General features: G+C 41.8%; 1 protein-coding gene across 7 annotated transcripts in view; it reads right to left on the minus strand.

Annotated features, from left to right (window-relative positions):
* The window catches only part of SLC22A15 (solute carrier family 22 member 15), a 110,985-nt gene that overhangs the window by 75,212 nt on the left and 9,034 nt on the right, over positions 1 to 26,739 (minus strand). For all 7 annotated transcript variants that reach the window (XR_002808124.2, XR_011438742.1, XR_011438741.1 and 4 more), the window contains exon 2: positions 21,595 to 21,807. Coding sequence is in view for 1 of the 7 variants with exons in the window: in XM_023641352.2 (XP_023497120.1) it covers positions 21,595 to 21,807 (213 nt within the window). In the remaining 6 variants the exon portion in view is untranslated. The remainder of the gene's footprint in view (positions 1 to 21,594; positions 21,808 to 26,739) is intronic.

Here is a 26,739-nt window from a genome sequence, read left to right on the forward strand (position 1 = left end):
CCCATCAGTTTTGCTGTGAAGAAGAGCCAAGAAATGGGACAGTATTTGGACAGGTAGGTGAGGTCAAAGATTATTGGCATGTTTTTTAATGTATGCGCATGTTGATGAGAGCAATCCAGTAGAGAAGAGATCCTCCCAGGAGAAAAGTACTGGGAAAAGCAAGAAGGAATACGCTTGAGTGTACGAAGTACAGAGGTTAGTCTTTCCTAGAAGCAGGAAGATGCTGCCGTAAAGGCGGGAAAGGAGGAAGGCAGAACACGGGTTCAGAAGCAGGCAGCGAGGGAACTCCTATCTGATTGCTTCATTCCTCGTTCACTGAAACAGCAAGTGAGGTGGACGGTTGAAGGGAGTAGAAGTCAGGGGGAGTTAGAAATCCAAGGAGGAAGGGGACAGAAGGCTCCTCTGAGTGGGACGTGGCGCACGCATTCAAGGGAAACGTTGTGGCCCTGCCACGCCATGCTGAATGTGCCCTGGAGCTTTGCAGTTATCACTTTGAGGAGGAGGTGGGGAGTTAAGCATACTGAGTTGGGGATTTCTCAGGAGTACCACAGAGCAGGGAGTCACAGAGATTTGCAAAGGAGTGACTATTATAATAAAGGAATATATGCTGGCGAGGGGGAAAAGGAAGACATAAGGGGGATGATGGGTAGTGAAATAACGTCATCCTCAGGAAAGCCCCTATATCCTTCTCTGTGCTTTCCATTCTTGCCCCAATTGAAATTTGGCTGTCCCCTAAGGAAATCACTCACTGAACTAGGTCCCTCTCAAGTAGAGGCAGCTTTTCCTTTTACAGCCATGCACCTGAGAGATAGGGGTAGATAGCCAAACTTCTCATCAGCTCATCTAGAGATCACATTAGCAGACTGTGTAACCCACTAGCCTCCTGCGGCAGAGAATCTAGCTTGTTTTGACATGTCCACTCTTCCTTTCTTCAATAGTACCAGAATGTTTAGCTGGGCATATGGCTACCCAGAGTGAAAACTAAAAGTCCCAATCTCCTCCCAATTAGGTGTGGCCACGTTATCAAGTTCCGCACAATGAATGGAAGCTGAAGCATCATGGGGCAGCTTCCAGGAATTTGTCTCAAGCGACAGCTGATTTGCCCTTTGCCCCTTCTTCTTTTCTACCATCCTACTGCTCACTGTCCACTTGAGAGCTGGAGCTCTATCTGGGGCCATGATGATGAGGGGCCCACATTAGGGCTGGTGAAGTCAAAGCTGGAAGGAGCCTGGGTCCCTGAGAACACTGTGGTAGGGCTCAGACATTGGCCTATTTTTTAAGTTCTCCAGATGATTCTCATAGGCAATCAGCCTAAGAACTCCTGTCCAGGACCTTGTCATCCTTAATAACTGCATCACCTCTAAAATCCTGATTTTGAACATCCCACTCTGAGATCACCACCCCCTAGTCTTCCAACTCATTGCCTCTAGCACCCCTGCTCCAAACATTATTCAATCTCTTCAAGACCTCCAATCACCAAACTCTACAATATGCATGGCCTGAGTCATCAAAAAAGATTAAATCATGTTAAAAAGCCTTGATTCAATGTTCTGTAAAGGAAAGGATAAAACACATTTTAAAGTTTCACATAGAAGAGATTAAAACAGCTTCTAGAATTTGGAGAAATTTTGTTTTGTGAAAAATTAATTTATTTTGGATATATGGATAGTTCTGTGGTAGAATTTTCAACTCATGAGGAATGCCCACGGTGACATCTTTCAGCTCGAAAACTGAGTCCAATATGAGATACCAGGCTGGCCCAGAAAAGAGAGGACTGTATTTGTCACAGGGATATCCTTTCTCTTACCATGGCCAATAAACAAGGCCTAATTATACTTGTTTTTATTACCTTAGAGTTCAAATACTAGCTTTTATATTTTCCATGTCCTTGCTGTTTGTTTCGGTGTTTACATGCCTTTAAAATCTGGCCTGCAACTTTAGCCTTGATTATCCTGCAGCTCAATTCCTGCTAGTTTGTTTATATGGCCAAGATGTTCAGGCTCATACTGATCTGTTGTGTGCTTAATCAATAAGGAGTGGTTAATACGGCTGCTCCATAATTACCAATTCTGTTGACCACATTTGCAAAACTTCTCAAATCCATCAAAAAGGCTGTAATATCATCCTTCCAACAACTGGATGGCTATCAACTTGGATGGTAGTTTTAGGAAGAAGTATCCCAAGGGATGTCTGACCAGCAAATTTCAGATTCTGATTCTCAGGCTGCTAGTTCCAAAGTGTCAAAGTGTCTAGTAATTTTTCTTCAGGTCAATGTTGGCTGGGCTAATGCCTCTCCCTATTTCTCCTGGAATATATGTAGGCACTGACAGAAAAATTGAAAGGTATTGCCAGATTTTAAAAAAGCAAATTAGAGAATGTGAAGCTGGAGATCTCTCTGACAGATCTAGGTGGACTGGAGTGGTTGACTCTGGAACACCAACTGAATTACTTTAGGACAATGTGTTTACAACCAACTTTCCACATGCCCCGTCCCCTAACGTATGAGATTTTTGGCTCAAATGCTTTGTTTTGTTTTCAGTTTCAAAAACTTTCCAAATATAATTTACATGCTTATCACATACCTACTGTGTGATCTAAAGGGTTTTACTTTGTCAAAGCTCAGACAAGATATACCAGGAGAGTGATCGATATTCAAGAGTGACAGTATTCAAGACAATAGACTGATATAACCTGTTTTTAAAGTTTTGGGAAGACGTCACCCACCAGCCTAGACTCAATTTTTGGCTTATTTTATTGCCCCTTGGTCAACACTCAGTACCAGGTAAAACCCAAACCAGGATATCACCAGGACATCAGAAAATAAACTATAATAAACCTAAAAATGATGAGCATGACATTCTTGAAAAATCTGTTTTTTATGAGGCTTTACATTTTAAAAATCATAAATTTATAAATCACTCAAACCCTTAATTGGCTAGATTACTAAAGCGATGGTTCTCCTACTATTTTTTTAAATTACAAGCCAAATTCTAAAGCTACAGAATGAATGCTCTTTTTATACTAATTCATTCCAAATTGAAAAATCACTTGCAAATTGAAAAAGCAGGAAATCTTTTCTTTTCCCATACATAACATAAAAGGAAGAATATAAAAGAAAAATATTTTCAGTCTCTCAGGTTGACCTGGCTAAATCTCCTTTTGCTTTTAACCAACATCTGTATTTTTGTTCCTATGCTTACCAGAATCACTAAATTGAGTTCATAAGTTGGGCATTTATTATACTGTATTTTCCAAAAGGATGTGAGCATTAAAAGCATTGGAACATTCATCCACTCATCTAAAGAAAGCCAACCTGAGAGAAAATCAGGCACAAGTGGGGACAGACACCAAGAGTAGGTGCCTCAAGCATGAAAGATGAAAGGAACATAAATATGGCAAATACTGTGTGAGTAGACACCCAGGTGGCACGCAGGGCCTTCCAGTTCCTAAAGAGAAGAGGCAGGCAAGCAGAAGTGAAGGGAGTCCAGACAGTTACTACTGACTTGGTATTAATGAAGCATCTGGGAGGTTTTCTGTTTAATATTTGGATTCTTACTGCTTAGAGGCTGAGAATAAATGGCATCTCCCAAAAAAAGGATAAAGTTTTGGTGTATGTCAAGAAACAGTGCTCTGGCTGCAATGCAGAGAATGGAACAGAGGTGGCCAGCATGGGTGTGGGAAGACCTATCAAAGGTCATTACATGATCCAGGCCAGCGTGCATGGGGCGGGGCAGGGGGGATGGGGTGCTCAGACAAGAGAATGGACTCAAGCTGGATCCAGATACCAGGGCTGAGTCATCCATGAATAGTTATCATATGAAGGCAACCACAGACTGAATGAAGCTTGAAAATAAATTTTAAAGGAAGTAACAAAATGTGTCTTTAGCATCTCCTGTGAAATGATCACATCTTAAGCTTTATGGAAATGTCACAAATCAAATCAATCATTTTTCTGATACAGCAGAAATATGATAATCTGAAAAAATGCATTATTGCTTTAAAATGGACTACATGCATATATAACCCTAAAAACAAATTAACATATGAGTAATGAAAAATATATATCAAAGATACATCAAATAAGAAGGCTGTAACACCCTTATAACCAGATACTTAATAATCAACCAACTTTTACATAATATTCTCTTGTAATCCCAACAACCACTTTTTTTTTTAAAGATTTTATTTTTTTCCTTTTTCTCCCCAAAGCCCCCCAGTACATAGTTGTATATTCTTCCTGTGGGTCCTTCTAGTTGTGGCATGTGGGACACTGCCTCAGCGTGGTTTGATGAGCAGTGCCATGTCCGTGCCCAGGATTCGAACCAACGAAACACTGGGCCACCTGCAGCAGAGCGCGCGAACTTAACCATTTGGCCACGGGGCCAGCCGCCCAACAACCACCTTTTAGAATAGATATTTATTATTATTATTCCCATTTTATAGATGATACCACTGCAGCTCAGACATGATCACTCTAGAGCAAGCAGCAAAACCTGGACCTGATGCCAAGACATCTTCTCAAAATCTCCTTCTTGAGTACTCTATGCTCACACTAGTTGAGTCTTAGAATTCTGGAGCTAACTAGTGATATAACACTACACTTGAATGTGTTAATCAGAAGCACAGAAATTACAATATGCTGGGTAAAAACTTCCACTTTTTAATGTCCAGCATGTGTTCCATTCAGGAAGCTATGAAAAAATCAACCGAATATCAGAATGAATACCAGAATCAAGTAGGCTGTTTTAGGCTATTACCCTTGCGGCTTAGGGTCAGAGAAGTAGGGGTTGGTAGAAAGGAGAAGGAAAAGGAAGGTTCCATGTCAAATAGGAAGCTACGGTTACCTGGTCTGTGTGCTTGGGAAACATAAGGAGAAGGCTGGGAGTGAGGAGAAGAGAATAATGTATTTTAAAATCAACTTCCAAAGTGGTTTTTTTTTTTTTTTTTGAGGAGGTTTATCTGATTCAACAATATATGTTTTAAATATAAATACTTAATAAAATTTCCATTTTTTAGTTGAGCTTTTATCATTTACGTACTATCTGATGTCCTGGTGTACCCACATGACACAAAGAAACCATCCCCAGGCGTCTTTCTTTCCTTTCGTCCACTGAATAGAGCCACACTGCCTTATGCTCCCACCATAACAGAATACAGATCCTAAGACATGTGCCTTAAGTTGTCACGAATATTAGGAAGACTAAACAGCAAGAAAGACCCCAAGGATTTAGATACACACCCAGCCTCTCCTCTGAGCAACTCCTCATTGGCTCTGTCAGTGTCACAAATTTGTCTGTCTCTGCTTCAGTTTTCCCCTGTGACCCGAACTGCCCATTCCTTTTTTCCCCTTCTAATGTATGGTGACGTTTCATGGAGTAAGGGTTGAGAAACATGCCAGCACCACACACCACTCTAATGGAAGGGGCAGTGGAAAATAAATTAAAACCCTGTACCCTAAGCTGTGACAAGTGTGGGTCATTTCCCTCCCCCGACACAGTGCTGCCCCTCCCGTGCTCCTTGGTCTGGCCCACAGCAGGTGAATGCCTGCACACCCACACAGGATACTGTAGGGCCACTGCCTGGTGGCCGCCCAGGAAGATGCAACTCCCCACAGGAAAACAAACATTCCTCATTCTACTTTGCCTCGAAGCCTGGCCCTTATGGGAACCAACTACTCCTACAGGCTGTGCCCTGGTCTTCCCACATCACCCCCAGCCCCACCTCGTCTTGGTGAGCTCCCATCCATCCGTGACGCACCTGAAGCAGCTCCTCTCCGTGAAGTCCTGCCTGATTCACTGGAGCAGGGCTGACCGCTCCCTCCTTTCTGCCATCTCTCTCCCTATTCTTGCGTATGGTGAATTATGTGTTTACTTGTCTTCCCCCCCAGGACGCTGTGAGCTTCTTAAGGGCATATTTGTATCCTATGTGCTTCCCTGTGTCTGCCAGCACTAATTAAATATTTGCTGAATTATTTATGTGATAAGAATGAATGCTATAGTCTTACAGACATGTTCATATATGCCATCTGAATGGCTTTCCCAGGCAAGGGAGTGTGAGGGAGATTTGGAATTTGAGGGGCTTTCCTTCTTCCTATGTCCAAGCTGACATATAGAATCCTTTAGTTTTATCTTTAGCCTCTATGTTAATAACAAAACTAAGGAGAAAAAGTAACTATGGCAATTTTCTGGAAACCTGGCTGAAAATGCTCTAAAGGCAAAATCTGTGCCACCGAAACATACACTTCCAAAGGCCTGAGTAACCGAAGCAGTGGGGCCTGAAAGCATCATCACTGGTCCACAAACATCCCCGATAGAACATGGAAGATCCCGCAGGGATAAGAACTTTGCTGTGGACGATACACACTGGCAGTGAACCCGCAGGCCAGGCAGGGCCATGGCAGGTCGGGGAGTGGCACCTAAGTTCCTCACCTGGTTGCTGTGTCTCTTCTAAAAGGAGACTTGTTCATGAGCCCAGTGTAGACCACTCGTCCCAACTCAGGCTCCCCTAAAAGGGGGACAGATCCCACGGCTGTCCAGGGTATAGGCTACCTGATCATAAAGGAAAAGGAAGACTAAGGGGAACCAAAATGGGGAAACAAGATCGGGCACATACTTATTGATCGAGCTTCTTGTCACCTGAAGTCCTGCCGTGATGACAATCAAGTCACGTTACCACAGCCACGGCCCTACCCAGACTCACGGCATGTCAGTATTTCAAGGCTGTGGGGCTGGAACAAACAGCAGCTTCCCCCATAGCCATACAGCACATCCCTGAGGGCTCTCCACAGCCTCCGAGCGGTGAGTGTTCTAGGGAAAATTCTAAACGCTTCTGATAACAATTGCAACCAAACTTCATCCCTCCACCGTCCCATATTTCCCATAAAAATATTTACCGCTTTGTACAGGAAAATCTCACTTGAGGAGAAAATCAGGGAATCGGAGGCCTCCTGTGATTAGGGAGTACTTGGACAGGGTATTTCAGGAACAGTTTCACAGTGATTAACTAACTTGCTTCATTTCAATGTAGTTGTCACTCTGAATTACCACTTAATGGGTGAAGTGTGCCGGCTATAACAATCAGTAGTACAGGCGTAAGGAAGCAAGATATTAAAAAAAAATTAGCCCCTAAAGCAATTACTGCAGTGAATTTTTCAAATAGTTTTAATACTCTGTCTTTTGACCCCAGGGTATGGCTTGGGCAAAATACATTAATCTCAAGATAATAATCAGTCAATTTCAGTTCTTCGATATCCACAATGATATTAAAGATTCCAACCTTACTCTTTTTGGTTGCAAAGATTAATTAAGCATGATAATTGTGTGTCTCCGTGATATTTGGTGCTTTCTGAATGAGTCAGAGCTCAGGGAATAATTTGAATACAGCAGACAGCAATTTGCTACATAAATTCACCCCAATGGCTATTAGCTCATTTTAAAATAGTCAAGACTCCTAGATTAGAGGGTGGGTTTTTTCTTTTTGCATTAATGCTAAGTTAATCACATCTACATAACCTTTTATTCACCTTCCCCAAACCTTCCATGAATAACTCCTGCAAAGCCTGACACGAATGCAATAAGATTCAGAGTGGGAGCTTTAAAAATTAGTATTTTTAGGGGCTGGCCCCGTGGCCGAGTGGTTGGGTTCGCGCGCTCCGCTGCAGGCGGCCCAGTGTTTCGTTGGTTCGAATCCTGGGCGCGGACGTGGCACTGCTCATCGGACCACGCTGGGGCGGCGTCCCACATGCCACAACTGGAGGAACCCACAACGAAGAATACACAACTATGTACCGGGGGGCTTTGGGGAGAAAAAGGAAAAAATAAAAAAAATAAAAATTAGTATTTTTAACATAATCTCCTTAAACTATAGAGTTCTGCAGACTCTATCTTAACATTTATTTTCAGGAATTTTATAGGAGAGATCAGCAAGACTTACACTTGTTTTTTTAACTCTCATTTTATACCAAATAATTTCAGTATGAACCCTATGTTATCTATATACCATCAATTGTACATTAAGGATATTTACTAACTTATTAACAAGTTCGCATGCCAGTTTCAATATTACCACTTTGGAGATTTGGAGGAGCAACTGAAAAACTAGCGAAGTAATCAAAATTGAATTAAAGCTAAGAAATTAAGCGGAGGGTTTGGTTGGGGACTGCAATCCACTGTAACAAAGGTGAACTCAACCAGCAGCGTAGCTGCAGCCCCTGAAGGACACAGGCTAAAGAGAGGCTGAGGTTGCCGTCCGCCTGGCACTGCTGGCCCCGGCCGCTCCTTGATCATCATCCTCATTGTTCTTCCCTCTTCTGCTGCTTCTCTGCTGACTTGTCATTTTGGTAGTGGCAGCAGGAAACTTAGAAACCACTCCAGGACTTGGAACAGCACCCAAACAGGGCGCCCAAGTCCAAGGCAGAAGTCGAGTGTGTTGCTCACATGTAACTCACACACTCTGAGTGGTGGAGATGAGGTCACACAGGGTGGACATTTTATTTGTACCTCAAAATAAAATAAAATGACTTCAGGGAAAACACGAGATTCTGCATTAAAAATGTAAAGCAGATGAGCCTCTTCTTAGGTCTCCCTGAATACATTCAAAGAGGAGATAAGTGGGTGACACCATTAAGACGAGGGCAGCAGGCTGCTGGGTTCTGAACAGGCGAGTGAACTGCTCAGGGGCATGGGAGTTGTTCGTTTTATTTAATTCTCCTTTGTTATTTTTGTTATATCAGGAAACCTGTAAGTTTATTTAGGCTTGATTATTATTAAAGCTTAACTGAATCATTACTACTTCCGTGATTGTTCTGTGCGGGACTGCTAGCCAAGATCCTCACGAGCTAGACACAAATACCTTGAGAGTCACATCACCTTAGAGAAGGCAAGAAGCTCCTGACAGATTCATAGGGGCACTGACTCCCTGCCTCCCTTCCTGCTTCTGTCACATGCCATGTTGGAAAGGCCACAGGAATCAGTGGCCAGGTTCCTTCATTTACTAATTGTGTGACACTAAGTGAGTCACCCAGCTACTCTGAGCCAATGTGTTCTTATACTTTTAATTTGCAAGCCACGATACAAACGTTCTGATTGTTTGCCCTTCTTCCTTAGCATTCACTATCGGAGACAATAGCAAGCACGTGACTGGCAGCCCACATAGGTAAGTATTTCTTTTCCTTAGCTTTCAACGCAGTGTGTGTGCACCATGTGCTATCACCCCCTGGTCACTTTGCTAACCTTCATTCTCGCCAATCTCCCAACCCACACTTCCATTGGCTCTTCCCAGGCAGAGCCAAGCTGTTCCCCTGTTCTCTGTGAAAGTGCTTCTGGGCTACCAAGGATGGCTGGCAGCGGCAGAGGTGTTGGGGCCCTGGACCCAGCTCCTCTTCAACGACAGCAGCAAAGCATCCAGCTCTTCCAAATACTGAAATGCCACTAAGATACCACTTAAATCGAAGGGGGAAAAAAGGTTTGAAAATCACTGGTAAAGCAGAAGGAACATGGGTTCACTGAATCCCAGTATTAGTATGTGATTTGCAGAAAATTCCTTAAAATCTCTGCATGTCAGTTGTTTAATCTATAGGGTAGGGCTGTTGGCAGGACTGAATAAGCAGCATAAGGAAGGTGTCTGGGAAAGAGGCCCTCATTCTTTGATGCAAGAGTGCGTCAAAAGGTAGTCACGGTTATCTGCCTCTTCCCTCTCCTCTACCTACTAAAGCTGGTAAAACATCTTCTCATCCACAAAGTCTTTGTAAATTACGGAGCAGTTTCATTGCAGCTGAGCAACCTGCGGGGACTGTGGACTTCTGCCACTGTGCAGCCAGAGATGCCACCCGTCCTCCTCCGTCAACAGAGTGGGCAGGCCACAGGTACCCTTGCAAACCATCACGAACCCACTCAGGCTGGAAGCAGGCAGCTTAGCATCTGGGATGCCCCAAAGATAATTCAGCCCAAACTGTGACCCCCTAGTCTCCAGGGAGCATCCCCTGGAGAACTCATGGAACAGCAGTGCATTGATATCACCCAGCTGTGCAGCTGGGCAGCCCCACCCCCACCCATGGTTCTGGACACATCTTGCAGTACCACTGGAGACTGAAGATCACTATCTGCGCAGGAAACATTTGTGCTGAGATACACCTCTGAGGTAGATAATTGTTTGACCTTCTGATGAGATAGAAATATATTGCGTGCCTCTATACTATGGGAGAAAAGTACCAAATATTTATAAATCTATAATGACATATGTATATTCAACATAGATAACAGCATACATATCCAAGTATGTGTATCTCAGTGCATGGGTGGGAATGAGAATGAGGAGAGATGAGTAACACAGAAGAGGGAGAAAGGGTGGGGAAGAGAGAGCAGAAGACAGAGAAAAGACACACAGAGATACATACAGAGATAGAGAGACAGAAACATCAGAGAAAGAGAAAGAAAGTCAGTGAGACAGACAGAGAAAGGCAGGGAGAAAGAAACGGGAGGTAAATACAGAGACTGAGATGGAGAGAGGTGGTGATAGAGAGGAACAGACACAGACAGACAAAATGACAGAGAGAAAGAGAGAGAGAGAAAAGAGAGAAGGAAGGATGCAAGAGAGAGAGAGGCAGAGAGGGAGGGAGGGAGGGAGACACACACAGTTACAATCAGACAAAGACAGATGGCAGAGAGACAGTGACTCACCGACACAGCCCAGTGGTAAGAAGAAGAAGAAGACGGGGCTACTCTCACAGGCAGGAATGGGGTGGGGGGCGCCGTCTTAGCCCTTTATCCTCTTCTCAGAGCTGCTTTAAAGATCTCCAGCGCTTGCCGGGAAAGCTATTTAACTCCATGTCTCCTGCATCTACCAACTCCTTATCTTGGGAGCAGTAGGGCTCCGGGCTCCCTTCCCTCTGTATTCAGCCTCCAGTCAAGCACCATTCATGGTGAACCTCCTGGGTGCCAGCACAGCAGATGCACTGTTGACCAGGGCACCCAGTCCTGCTGTCTTGGAGCGTAGGGTCTAACAGCACTCTCCTTCCTTGTATCAAGGCCTTCCCTACATCAGCCAAGTAGTAATTACTCAATGAACATTGGCTAATAATGGTGTCTTTCTGGCGACATCTAAAAGGGCTCCTAATTATAGATTTCATTAGTATTAATCTAATTCAATTCCATTGAAATTTGTTGTGTGTCTGCTGGGCTGAAGCATAGTATTGGTATATTATCTACTTTAAAGTATTAAGCACCTACAATGGGATATTCTGCATAAATGTCACTTAGGGCAAGCTTTCACCCTGGTACCAGGAGCATTCTAATCAAGGTTGCATTGTCCAGTGATGGTCAGCTGGCCTTCTCTTCAGAAAGCACATTCTCCAGAGGGAGCTACTACAAGGGCTTCTGTAATCATTGTCTCTACCAACAATGGGTGCTTTGCTTATTCTTGATTAAATTAGTGGCCTGTTGACCAGCAATGAGGAATATAAAAAATGAGCTACTCCTGAAATTAAAGGCATTCAAGATATATGGATTAATTCAATATATTTTAGAGACACTCACTATCCCTCCATTAATTTCTGAGATAATCCAGTATGGTCTGTACTCTTTGTCTACAAGGGTGATGCCCTAGGCTAAAACCTCTCCTTGGTCCTGAGCTAATATGAAGTCTGGAAGATTCTGTCTACTTGATGCTAGTGGAGAGGGGAGTGTCAGTACCCTGGCTACGGAAAACTAGAATTTGTCCACAGTGACCTGTCATGCACGCAGTGTTTAGGACACTGAAAAAACCAGAGTGAAGACTTCATAAACCTGAAAGATAGTTTATTTTGTGCTTCTTTGATACTAAGAATCTCATTAATAAGGGTTCACATATGTGGTAGAATTTGGTCTGAGACTCACTTTCACGATAATGTGGTCACAGGTGTGGTGGAGAGCAGACCTACAGCTCTCACTATAGAGGGCAATAAACAGAACCAGAGCTTTCTGGAGATATGGCCAATACCATGGTTGGGGCAGGGAGGTGCAAGATGAACCTGGAATATCTTGTTATGCCAAAAATTTCTGAAGTGTTCAAAAAAAAAAGATGGGCACGTCAAAAGGACACAGGAGGACTTTCAGCTCCAGGAAGATGGAGTAGCGTACTTCTCCCTATTTCTCTTACTACGACTTTCTAAAAACCCTGGACAATATATATTAAACAAACATAAGAAAACTCTGAAAGGTTGAGAGAAGACCAGCTAGGGACCCTGGCACCAAAGGAATGACACGAGGTGAGTTTCCTGGGTTTCTCTTCACCTCACATACCCCAGGACTGGGTGCTGGAGAAGCCAGCAGCTCAGAAATCCTAAGAGGAGTGACAAAAAAAGCCCCAACAAATCCTGTTCCCTCTAGCCAAAAGCCCAAGAGAGGAGCAGACCAGCAAGACTGAAAACTTTTAGATGATAATTTCTTTATTCCAGCCCATTGTTTCCTCAAAAATAACTGTGGCTCCAACCCCACTCACACCAGCAAAGGCTAAGTGGGGAACTTAGGCTTCTCCCCTGGCCAGACAGTAAAGAGTCACCCCACCCCACCCTACTTGGGTGGTATCAGAAAAAGACAAGTAGGAAGCCAGCACTTTTGCTCTTGCCAAACAGCGATGGAGAATGCCACATACACAAACACCACCACTTCTACCAGTGTCAGTGGAGACCATGTGGGGAGACTGGATTTCCACCACCAACTGGTAGTAACGAGGCACCCCTCCCCAATTCCTGTGCCAGAGCAGTGTCACAGAAAGCCAGCTAGACAGAAGCTTTAAATAAGACCTAGAATCGCTTAACATAATCCCTCAAACTTCAGGTTTCAAACAAAAATAATCTGTCATACCAAAATTCAGGAAAATCTCAAAGGAGAAGGAAAACAGACAATCACCAAGATGTTAGAAATATCTGACAAAGATTTTGAGGCTGCCGTCATAACCATGCTTCAGTGAGCACTTACAAACACGCTTGAAACAGATGACAAAATAGAAAAACTCAGAAAGTCTCAGCAAAGAAAGAGAATATACAAAAAAGGACAGAATGGAAATTTTAGAACTGAAAAATATAATGAATGGGTTCAACAGCAGAATGGAGGGGACAGAGCAGAGAATCAGTAAACTTTAAAATAGAACAACAGGAAATACCCAATCCTATAACAAAGATAAAACAGATGGGAAAAAATGAACGAAGCCTCAGGGATCTGGAGGGCTACAGCAAAAAAACCAATACTCCTGTCACTGGAGTTCTGGAAGGACAGGAGAAAGAAGGGCGGGCTAAAAACAAAAGTACCTAAATAAATAATAGATGAAAATTTCCCAATTTGTCAAGAGACATAAACCTACAGATCCAAGAAGCTCAGTAAATCCCAAACAGGATAAACCGGAAGAAATCCACACCAGGAAACCTAATAGCCTAACTTCTAAAAACTGAAAAAATTTTTTAAATCTTGAAAGTAGCAAAAGAGAAATGATGCCTTCCCTATAGGAAAGAAAAAAAAATTCAAATAACACCATATTTTTCATGAGAAACCATGGAGGACAGAAGGAAGTGGCACAGGAGTTTTCAAATGCTGAAGGAAAAGAACTGTTAACCAAGAATTTTACAGCCAGTGAAAACAAAGGATGAAGAGGAAATCAGGATACGATCAGATGAAGGAAAACTAGGAGAATCCTCTCGCCATCAGAACTACCCTAAAACAATGGCTAATCAAAGTTCTCTAAAAAGAAAGAAAACATCAAAGAAGGGATCTTGGAAAACCAGGAGGGAAGGAAGAACACTGCAAGAAAAAAATTGAGTAAATACAACAGACTTTCCTTCCCATCTTTGAGTTTTCTAAATTATGTTTGAGGGTTGAAGCAAAAATTATAGCCCTGTGAAATGTGGTTCTAAAAACATGTAGAAAAATATTTAAGACAATTATATTATAAATAGAGGAGGACAAAGGGATGTAAAGCGAGGCAGAGTTTCTGTATGTCACTCGACTGGTGATTTGACAACATCAGTAGGCTGTGATAAGTTATATACACAAGAGCAATCACTAAAAAACCTATACAAAGAGATACACTTCAAAAACACCATAAGTAAAAACTGAATTCTAAAAAATGTTCAAGTAACCTACAGGAAGGCAGGGGAAAAAAAGAGAAAAACAAAAAATAGAGAGAACAACAACAACAAAATAAAATCAAAGAGGGAAGCCCTAACATATAAATAATTGCATTAAATGTAAATTATCTAAACACACAAATACAGATATCAACAGTGTGGATTACAAAACTTGACCTAATTATATGCTGTCTACAAGAAACTGACTTAACATGCAATGATATAGGCAAGTTGAAAGTAAAAGGAGGAAAAAAATGCATAGCATGCTAATACTAATCGAAGAAAGCAGGAGTAGCTATATTAATATCAAATAAAGGACGTATCAGAACAAAGAAAATTATCAGAGACAGAGAGGCACATTACAAAATGATAAAAAGGTCAATCCACTAGGAAGACAGAGCAATCATAAATATGTATACACCAAACAAGAGAGCTATAAAATATATGAAGGAAAAACTGATAGTAGAGAAAGAAGAAATCAACAAATCTACAACTATAATTGAAGGCATAAACATTCCTCTCAACAATCTATAGAACAACTAGACAGAAAATCAGCAAGGATACACAAAAACTCAACAATACCATGAATCAACAGGACCTAAACGATATTTATAGAACACTCCATCCAATGGCAGCAGAATATACATTTGGTTCAAGTGCCAGTGGAACATATACCAAGAGAGACCACATCCTGGGCCATAAAAGAATCCTCAACAAATTTAAAAGAATTGAAATCACACAGTGTCCTCTGACCACAATGGACTCAAACTAGAAATCAAAAACAGAAAGGCAACAAGACAATCTCCAAACACTCGGAAACTAAACAACACACTTCTAAATAATCATTGGGTCAAAGAGGGAGTCTCAAGGAGAAAAAAAAAACACGTTGAGCTAAATAAAAATGAAAATTTGTGGAACACAGCTAAAGCAGTCCTGAGAGGAAAATGTACAGCAGTAAAGGCTTATTATTTGCAAAGAGGAAGACTTATCAATAATCTAAGCTACCACCTCTAGAACCTAAAAAAGAAAAAGAAATCCAACAGGAAGCAGAAGGAAGGAAATAATAAAGATAAGAGCAAAAATCAATAAAATTGAAAATAGAAAAACAGTAGAGAAAAAAATCAATGAAACAAAATGCTGATTCTTTAAAAAGATCAATACGATTGACAAGCCTCTATCATGACTGACAAGCAATTAAACAAGAGAAGACACAAATTGCCAATATCAGGTAATAAAAAAGGGACTATTATTTCAGACACCGCAGACATCAAAAGGATAATAAGATAAAATGAACAATTCCACACACATAAACTCGACAACTTAGAGGAAATGGAACAATTTTTTGGAAAGCACAAACTGCCACAACTCACAAAACAAAATAGATCATTTAAATAGCCCTATAATTTTTAAGGAAATTGAATACATAATTTTAAAACTCCCAAAAAAGAAATCTACAGGCCCAGATGATTTCACTGGAGAATTCTACCAAATGTTTAAAGAACTAACATCAGTTCTACACAATCACTTCCAGAAAACACAGAAGAAGGGAACACCTCTAATTTTTATAAAATTAAAAGCTTTATAAGGCTAGTATTACCCTAATACCAAGACCAGACAGAGTACAAAAAAAAGAAAACTACAGACCAATATCTCTCATGAGTACAGAAGCAAAAATCCTTAAAACAATATTAGCAAATAGAATTCAGCAATATATAACAAGAATTATATGCCATCCAGAAAGGCAAGGTTGGTTCAACAGTTTAAAACTAATCAGTGTAATCCAGCATACTAGAAGGCAAAGAAGAAAAATCAAATGATCATTGCAATTGATGTAGAAAATTGCGAACTGATGTATTTGACAAAATTCAATCACAAACATGATTAAAAACTCAAAAAAAAAAAAAAAACTGGAATGGGTGGACTTCCTCAACTTAATAAACAACATCTATAAAAAGCTACAGCTGGGGGCCAGCCCCACGGCCGAGTGGTTAAGTTCGTGCACTCCACTTTGGTGGCCCAGGATTTTGCCGTTCAGATCCTGGGCATGGACATGGCACCGCTCATCAGGCCATGCTGAGGCAGTGTCCCACACAGCACAACCAGAGGCACTCACAACTAGAATATACAACTATGTACTGGGGCCTTTGGGGAGAAGAAGGAGAAAAAAAAAAAAGACTGGCAACAGATGTTAGTGCAGGTGTCAATCTTTAAAGAAAAAAAACCTACAGCTAACAGTATACTTAATGATGAAGACTGAAGTTTTCCCCCTCAGACTAGAAATGAGGCATGGATGTCAGTTCTCACCATCTACTCAGCACAGTGCTGGAAGTTCTAGCTGGAAAACACAGCAACAAAACAAAATAAAAGGCACATAGTTTGGAAAGGGAGAAATAACACCATCCCTATTTTCAACATGATTATCTAGAAAATCCCAAAGAATCTTCAAAAAATCCCTAGAATTAATAAGTGAGTTCAGCAAGGTCACAGGCTACAAGATTAAAATGTAAAAATCAACTCTATTTCTACCTAGTAGCAATGAACATGTGGATACTAAAATTTTAAATACAATACCATTTATAATCAGTCAATAAAATGAAATATTCAGGTGTAAATCTAACAAAACATGTACATAACTTACATGCTAAAGACTACAAAACGATGAAATCAAAGAATCTCTAAATAACACATAGTGTTTATGTTGGAAGATGCAACAGAGTAAAGATGTCACTTCTCCTCAAAACGATATACAGGTTTAACGCAACTCCTATCAAAATCCCAAAAATATTTTTTGCTGATATAGAAAAAACTATCATAAAATTTATATGGAAAGCCAAAGAAACTAAAATAGCTAAAACAGGGGCAGGCCCCATGGCTGAGTGGTTAAGTTCACGCACTCTGCTTCGGTGGCCCAGGGCTTCGCCGGTTCAAATCCTGTGTGCAGACATGGCACTGCTCATCGGGCCATGCTGAGGCAGCGTCCCACATGCCACAACTGGGAGGATCCACAACTAAAATATATACAACCGTGTACTGGGGGGCTTTGGGGAGAAAATAGGAAAGATAAAATCTTTAAAAAAAAAAATAAAATAGTTAAAACAATTTTGACAAAGAATAAAGTGAGAGGAATCGATCGACCCAATTCCAGGACTTACTGTATAACTAAGGTAACATAACTAAACCTAGATGAATCTGCTGAGAACTCTGGCTGAGTGAAAAAAGCCAATCCCAAAATGTTACATAAATATGATCCCATTTTTATAACATTCTTAAAATGACAAAAATCAAAGTATAGGAAAACAGATAAGTGTTTCCAGGGCTTCTGGCCAGGGCTGAGGACAGAGGGAAGCGGATGCGGCTATCAAAAGGCAACATGAGGGATTCTTGTGGTGACGGAAATGTTCTGTGTCTTAGCCATATCAGTCATTATCACGGCTGTGATATCACATCGTATTTTTGCAAGATGCTACCATTGGGAGAAACTGGGTAAAGGGTTCATGGAATTTCTCTATATTATTTCTTGCAAGTAAATCTACAATTATTTCAAAATAAAAACTTTAATTAAAACACAAAAGGACACAAGAGCCAGCTTGAAGAGGTTCCCACTGGTAAATTGGGGATAATTTGAGCACCAAAATAATTAAAGGCTGTAACAAATTATAAATAACTGAGAAGAATAGGAATCCATGAGTATTTACTAATGATAGATACATAGGTAGGTAGGTAAACGGATGGCAGGCAGGCAGACAGACAGACAGAAAGGGGTCTTGCTTACAGCAGAAAGCAGAATGCCATGGAATCTAAAAGAAACACCAACAGCAAAAAACCCAGCTCATAGATGCAGAGAACAGACATTGTAGTTGCCAGAGGCTTGCGGGGAGAGGGGTAGGTGAAACGGGTGAAGGAGGTCAAAAGGCACCAACTTTCAGTTATAAGATAAATTAAGTCCTTGGGATGCAACGCACAGCATGGGGACTATAGTTAGCAATACTGTATTGCATATTTGAAAGTTGCTAAGAGAGTAGAGCTTAAAAGTTCTTACACAAGAAAAAAAATTTTGTCACTACATATGGTGTCGGATGTTAACCAGACTTATTGTGCTTATCATTTCTCAATGTACATAAAAATCAAATCATTATGTTTTACACCTGAAACTAATACAATGTTATATGTCAATTACCCTCAAAAGGAAAAAAAAAAGGAAAGCAGAAAGCTAACTGGCAAAATGGAGGAAGTGCTAAAGTTAAGAAATCATTGGGGCCAGCCTGGTGGCACAGTAGTTAAGTTTGCAGGTTCTGCTTCAGTGGCCCAGGGTTTGTCGGTGCAGATGCTGGATGCCGACCTACACACCACTTGCCAAGCCATGCTGTGGCAGGCATCCAAAACATAAAGTAGAGGAAAATGGGCATGGATGCTAGCTCAGGGCCAGTCTCCCTCAGCAAAAAGAGGAGATTGGCAGCAGATGTTAGCTGAGGGCTAATCTTCCTCAAAAAAAAAGAAATCATCATTTTGCAACCATCATAGTTTTAGCTTGGTTTACAAACGAATCATCAAAGGACGCTACATTGGAGGCGGTGGTGTTCTGATGAGGAATAGTAAATTTGAATAATCTTCAGTGATTCTTCATAGATTATTTACTCTTTGAAATGAAAAAAAATACTAACTGTACAGGGAAGAAATCAGGCAATACCTGAAATGGAGGATCAAAATCAACATCACCAAAAAGGAGCAGAAGGATACTGTGTCTCTAGATGTGATCCCCTGAGAAGGACACAACGTTACTTACGTACTGTTCTGACTGTGGATGCATAACCTGAATGAGGAATCATCACACAGACCCAAAATGAAGAATATTCTTCTTTTTAAAAAGGGACTATGTATTCTTCAAAAGTATCGATGTCATAAAAGAAAAAGAAAGGATGAAGGGGAAAAATACTACAGAGTCACGAGAAGCAAATGTAATATGCGATCCTGAAATGCATTCAGTACAGGAGGGGCACCGACTGCATCATCACTGGGTCAAGTGACAACATTGGGTATGATGGTAGATTAGATAAAACTATAGTATCAATGTTAAATTTCTTGAACTTGATAACTGTACTCTGGTTATGTAAGAGAATGCCCTTATTTTCAGGAAATACACACTGAAGGATTTGGGCATAAAAGAACATCAGTATATGTAAATTTCAAAGGGCGTAGAAACAAAATTGAGAGCAAGATAGTAATGCCAATGAGATAAAATACTAATGACAGCTGAAACTAAAGGATACAAGGGTATTCTTTGTATTACTCTTGAAATTTCTGTCAGTTTGAAATTATTTCCAAATAGAAACATTTTTTTAAGTTCTCTGGCTTTTGTTACTTATCAAAAAGAACTAAGAGAGAGGATGGCCCGGTGGCGCAGCAGTTAAGTTCATGCGCTCTGCTTTGGCGGCCTGGGGTTCACTGGTATGGATCCCAGGCACAGACCTACACACCACTTATCAAGTCATGCTATGGTGGGCGTCCCACATATAAAACAGAGGAAGATGGGCAGAGATGTTAGCTCAGGGCCAATCTTCCTCAGCAAACAGAGGATTGGCAGCAGATGTTAGCTCAGGGCTAATCTTTCCTTTAAAAAAAAAAAAAGAACTAAGGGATGGATAACTAAGAGATTGGATAGGTTCCTAAAGAGTACAGTAATCAAGAGCACAGGCTTCTAAGACAAATTTGGGTTCAAACCGTAGCTCTTATTAACTAATCCTGACCTCAGGAAGTGTCAATTTCTTCATCTGTAAAATGGGGGAGATAATGCTTTTGAGGGTTAAATGAGATAAGTACTATAAAGTATCTCAATGCCCGGCATATAGTCATTATTCCACAATACTACTGGTTATTTTAGTAGGTTAGTAGCGGTGGTACTTGTGGTGCTAGTAGTTGTTGTTGCTAGAGCCATGGAAATGCAAAGATGACCAAAACATGGTTTCTGACCACAAAGGACTTAAAAAAAATGGCTGGAGGAGAACCACAAACTTCAGTGTGTACCACAGTGCAAACAAAATGTTACTAGACTGGAAACAAATGTGCACATACTTCTGCTGGGGCGTGGGCTGGGAAAGACGTCACAGGGAAGATGACAGCGCGTGGGAGAGGGTACATTAGGATTTCACCAGGTAGAGGTGAGGGTGAGTGGTCAGGGCGTTCCTGAACAGGTGTGGGCTGAGGGCTCAGGGCATGTGTGGGAAACAGAGGAGGCATAGAGAAGCGCAGAATGGGGCTGGAAAAGTACACCCAAGACCAAGCTGTGGAGGGTGAAGGGCCCTGAGTGTAACCCGTAGGGTCTTATTGTTTTCTGTGTGCCGTGGCAGAATCGCTGGAGGTTTTTGAGTGAGAGGTGACGTGACTCGATTGTTGTCATAGAAACGCCACTTAGGTAGTAGCTCGAAGAGTTAATCCAGCAATTATTCCTTCAAATGGGACCCTCCTAAGGAAGGACCTTCAGCACATCTCTTCCATTTTTAGTATGACCACCCAAAGGGTGAGAATCAAAATGTTCAACAACAGGTAAGGCTGACGGATGCCGTGGTGCAGACACACACACACACACACAAACAGGGAGGAGGGTGGACTGGAGATGCAGGCAGGGCATCTGGCAGGCACTGTGATGTCCCTTCAGGGGAGCAGCCAGATTTTAGGAGAGCTGACAAGCATGGCAGTCAGAACTGACAGCTAGAAAGGGTCCTGGAGGTCCCCTGCTGCACCAGGCATTAACCCTATAGTCCCTGGATAGCAGGGGCCAAGGGCTGGGCCAGGGAGGCAGTGGACAAATGGACAGCTTGTGGGGGGCAGGCAAAGGGCACAGGGTATTTCAACATTTCAGCAACCAGTGCAGGTGCATTCTATTGCGCATGAGCCCTGCCCTCTGACCCCCGCATTTCCGTGCACCACACTCTATCCTCAGCTTATTCACCTCTGGCTGGCTCAGAAGGTTTTATCCTTACTAGAACCTTCTTGGTCAGCAAAGCCCCTTGAAAGTAAGGCTCCCCACCCACTGGCGGTACCATTTGTATTTGATGTTATACAGTCAAGGTGCCCCATGCGGTCTACACACAAGACTAGACTTCAACACGAACTGTGGGTGTTACAGATGGGTCATTACATGTCTCTCTCTTCATTCTGCTAATTTTTGTGTATATAAGAAAAAGATTTAAAAGTTTCAAGTGACTTTTTAAAAGGACGCTATAATCAAAATGCTGCTCTTTTGGGGTTTATATCTTATTTCATCTAACTAGTTGGATTTCATCTAACTACTAAGATTCATGCTTCTCCCATTTGTAGAAAGGAGAAAACGTTTTCATAGGATATTCTCCTTTAACTCTTAAATTTACTGGAAAGTTATTTGAAGTGTTGTGAAACTTAAATCAACAAGATGAACAACTGCTTCCACTTGCACAAGGAGAAATGTTCATTTAGTGACCAGATGGCCTGATCTCTGTTCCACTGCTCACTGCTCCCGGTGTTACCTCAGAGGCGATGGAGGTGAAGCTGCTGTTGAAGTGCACGTGCTTGTGGATCTCACTGCCATTGGCTGTCAGCAGCCAGTCCCTGAGGGCCTGGTCATCACCACCTGATCGGTTGCCGTGGCTTTGATTCGGCAGGAGCTCTGCCAGGTCCCAGTGGTACGACGGAGTAGCCCCAACCAGTGCAATGAGGATGGCCTCTGTGGCCACGTAGAGCTGAAAGGGCAAACGCACAAAACCACGTATGTTAGAAACGCAATTAGTAAGCTTACAAACCTTGAAAGATCAGTTTCTTGCTTTTGGGTTTTTGTGAGGCACAGAAATGAGACACATCAAAAACAAAGTAGGAAAACATTAAAAGGAAGCTTGAAGATCTACTTCGAACAGAGCCATCAGAAATCCCACTTGTAAAGCACCTACGCTTTTTCCGGGGGTTCTCCTTCTGCGTTTGAGATATGTCTGATGCTGAGGATGCTGCACGTGGAGGGTCCAACACTGGGTGGGCAGGGAGCATGGGCACATGACTGGCTCTGATTTAAAGATTAATATTCCAACTATTTTTTCCTCAATTCTGTACCCTCAGTTCAGATAAGGAGTCACCAGGGAACAGGAATTTCTTGACTTTGGATTTACGATCTAAACAAGATTTTTTACGGCATAGTTAAATGTCTTGGAAAGCAGCACGTGTGTGTGTGTGTGTGTGTGTGTGTGCGTGTGTGTATGCTCTCTCTATATATAAAAATAGAGAATTTTATTAAAGCAGGTAAGTATAATATGTATTTGAGTAGGTACTATTTTAAAATATAGTATACAACTTTTAGTAAGATTTAAAGAAATGCAAAATTCCAGGTATAGATATTCACTTTATAACCTTTAGCTATAATCATTGTTTAATCTAAACATAGTAGTCCCTTTAAAGAAAAACTAGTTCATTCATTCATTCAAGAAACATTTATTGAGCACACATGCCATTTGTCACTGACTCTTCTGGGCTTTAGAGCTATTCACAATTGGGTTTATAAGCTATTGAGCCTGATGCAGCCTTTTTACACTATGGATTTCCATTTATATTAGCTCTCAATGTTGGATGATTATTTCAAGCTTAAAATATACTAAGAAAATACAGAATTAGTCTGCTCCATAGTGAGACAATTTTATTCTAACAAACTATCCCTATTAACTGAGAACTTGATGTTTTAAAATACCTCTAAGCAGAGTAAGTGTTTAAAAAACACAAAGTAGCACCCCCACCGGATGGATGTGTTGACTGAGGCACAAAAAGGTGGAGAGACTCCCCAAGAGCTTTATCTCCATTACTCAGGGACCTCCCAGCTCCTTCCACACCATTCCGTAGGGGCATATTCAGCTGTTAAGTGGATAAAGTAAAGCGCCAAAGGCAGAGTAATTTATCACAAGTAGATGACGGAATTACTGTCAAGGAAAGAGGAAAGAAGTCATGACATTGTGTGTGTCATAACAGAAAGCTAATGTAAAACCCAAGATGTGATTTTTCCACTCTCGCTAAGGTTGCGAGGATATAAGGCAGCCCCAATCTATTTTGAGTGGAATGACTGTGGCCTCTCGAGATGTACAAAGCTGCCATGGGTCAGTCTGTGCCGATGACTTACTGTAAAATGCAAAGGGAAACATGTTTCTAGATTTATATTGCTTCCTGACCCCTATTTGCATACTATTAAGGAAGTCTTAGAACAGGAGGCAATCAGCTTATAAATATAAAAACCTTAATTACAAGAATAGACAGATCACACATTTAGCAGCAGCTATAATTACAAAGCCACTTGTGCCCGTTTTAGTAACTGCCCTTCCTGATTACAATCTGCTGAAATTTAATTCACAGGTAAAGAAATTAAAAAAAAAAATGGGGCAAGGGAACTCAGAAGATGACAAAAACACATGTTCTGGTAAACACACAGCCTTTATTCTGGCAAAGCAAACTAGTTACATTTTCTAAATATGCTCTTTCCTGCTTTTGTTCTTACCATTCACTTCACCTGGAAAGCACTTTCTCCTGCTGTGAACGTCTCAACCTTTCCAGTCCTCCAAGATGCAACTCAGATGCCACCTCCTCCCACCTTGCTTTCCTCTCCAACCCTCCAGAAACCCTCTCCTGCTTCTGCTCAGCCCCCAAAACTCCATCTAGACTTTCCTTAGAGCTCATATCATCTTCTTCATTGCATTGTATTTATGTGTTTGCCTGTCTTTTTTTCCCTATTGGAATATACTCTCCCTGAGAGCAGGATCTATGTCTGATTCACCTCTGGGCTTCCAAAGTAAATCACTCAGGGCCTAGATATATGCTATCACACACTCAGTGAGTGAATGAATGAATAAATGACCAGGATGGAATACGAATAACAGTAAACACTAATGCTAACCATGTGCCAGACACTGTTCTAAGTGCTTGTTGAAAATACATTAACACATTATATCGTTATCTAGATTGTTCTAAGATAAGCAATGTTGTAGTTAAAAGAAGAAATGCTCCAAAGTGTTCTCTCATCAGAGGCGTGTTTTATTGTGGAGGCTAGCAACCTTGGCACAAACTAAAACGTGTAGAGAGCAGTTCAAACACAAAGCGGTGGTACAGTTACGTACACTTACGAAGCAGCGTGCAGGGAAATCTGGCGAATCAGTAGTATCTGTATTCATGAGTGTTGGTCCCAGCAATGTGTAAGCTGAAGAAGGATTTCCCACCTTTCTCATCTTCTCTGCCCTCCTCCCATACCACGTTTCCATTGCCACCCTATGTGCGCACGTGCACACACACACACACACACACCCCCAGCAGGGATCTAACTGAACACACAGGGCCATGGCTTTATGTCACCAAAAGGGTCGGAAACATGCATGCAGTGCCCACCTCCAGAAAACAGAGTCAGCCGTTTTGTCTTCTCTGATACACATGCTCATGCGTGGTTCTGCTGACGGTAAGGGAGACGGAGTAGGCAGGCAGCTACAATACTGAATGATAAACGCTAGGAAAGGGCACCATGAGGAGGAGGTAAAAGAGGTGATGCCCAAACTCTGCATACAGATTACTGGTATGTCCTCTACACCAGACCCACATACACGCGTCACATGAAGTCAAGATGGTTTAGCCCTTATCTAGTCACGGGGATGCGCCAGCTACACATGGACTATAGCAGTGGGTTTCCTCAGTTTGCCTTCCTCGACTGTGGCAGTGTCACAGACCTCACATCCTGCTTCTCTCCCCCAAAGTACAAACATCCTCTCAGTCTTCTCTCTGCTCTTACTCTACAGCTCCCACGCACACATTCACCCACATCTTGTCTAATGAATCGCACCCATCAGCAGATGGGCCTTAAAGCCGCAATGAGAAACCACCATCCACTCTCCTTCGCAGTGGGACCGACAACATCTCCAATAAATCATTATCTTCTCCAGCACTACCTCCAGGGAAGAAGAACAAGTGCCACAGATGGCTGGATTTTCCCCCCCCTTCAATGTAATTATAATTAGAAAAGTGACTAAAAGGCACTAAGGGACTGAAATTCTAAAAGTTTCAAAAAGTGAAGATTTTAAAAATAATTTTATACTAACAGCATTATAAGCTTTTACAATACTCAGGAAACCAGATGTCTCCCATAAATTATCTCATCAGAACATCTTGTGCTGTGAAGTCATGGCAAGCATGACGCTGATGTTGTAAGTAGGAAAAATGGGCTCCAGAGCGATGAAGTGAATTGTTCAAGGTTGCATGTAACCTTGCAAAACCAGGATGAGACTGGGAGTCAGCTAACTTTGGGGCCAGAGCTTTGTTCAGAGAAAAAAATGAAACATGATTTTATTGTTGTTATTACTGTTTGTCTTTTACGCACTCAGTACTCAATTACCCAAGTGACTCAACCAAAAGTATTACAGGAGCAAGACCATCTCATAAAGGCAGGACCAAACGCACAGTGCCCAGCACAAAGTGAGTATTCACTAAGTATTTCTTGAGTGACTTACTGATACTACCCATTTTTTGTGTTTAAAAAGTTTAGTTATTATGCCCGTAATAACTGGTGTCTCTAAGTCCTATTGCTCCCCCAACTCTAATCCACCCACATGACGCCAGCAGATCAGTCTCCCTGAGACGCTCCCCATGACTCCTCCAGTCAAACACATTAATGCATAAACAATCAGCGCCCCAGCCCTCCAGACCCTCACCGCATGGCCCAATTGCTACCGAATCCGCTTTCAAGCTTTCTGTATGAGCCCAATCAATTCCCCAGACACGACTTTTCATTGGTCCTGTGAAAAGCACAGGGAATCTGTATACCTGAGTCTGAATCTCAGCCCTGTAAACTTTCAGCAAATCAAAACCTCTCTAAACTTCATGTTTTCTTCCAGTGGGACTGCACACTAGCAGTCCATCTTGATCTAATTCATTCATATCTAGCTAACCTATTCTCGGGCCAAAGAGGATGTTCCTACAGCCAAGAGTAAATTGTACAGCACCATACAAACAGTATGTCAGTGTTTCCTAAACATTAATGTGCAGAGTCTAACTCTGTTGGCTGGAGTGGGATCTGAGATTCTGCACTTTTAACAAGCTCCAGTGAGGTCAACGCTGTGGTCTGGGCCACATTTTTTGTAGCAAGGGTATAGGTTATTCCCTCTTCTACCCTTTATCCAATTTTACGTTTTCCACCTGAAATGACTTTCCTATTCCTCTCTAAAGCCAAGCTTCAAAGTTCAGCTCAAGCTCAGCCCTCTTTCTGAAGCCTTCAATGAACCACTCTAGACCACACTGATGTCTTTTTGTTTTTTTTTTAAGATTGGCACCTGGGCTAACAACTGTTGCCAATCTTCTTCTTTTTTTTTTTAAGGATTGCCACCTGGGCTAACAACTGTTGCCAATCTTTTTTTTTTTTCTTTTTCTGCTTTATCTCCCCAACCCCCCGGCCCCCACCATACACAGTTGTATATCTTAGTTGCAGGTCCTTCTAATTGTGGGATGTGGGACGCCGCCTCAGCGTGGCCTGATGAGTGGTGCCATGTCCATGCCCAGGATCCGAATCCCGGGCCACCGCAGTGGAGCGCACAAACTTAACCACTCAGCCAGGGAGCCGGCCCCATCCTTTTTTTTTTTTTTTTTTTTTTGAGGAAGATTAGCCCTGAGCT

Source organism: Equus caballus, chromosome 5, assembly GCF_041296265.1.
Source record: "Equus caballus isolate H_3958 breed thoroughbred chromosome 5, TB-T2T, whole genome shotgun sequence".
Classification (NCBI taxonomy): domain Eukaryota; kingdom Metazoa; phylum Chordata; class Mammalia; order Perissodactyla; family Equidae; genus Equus; species Equus caballus.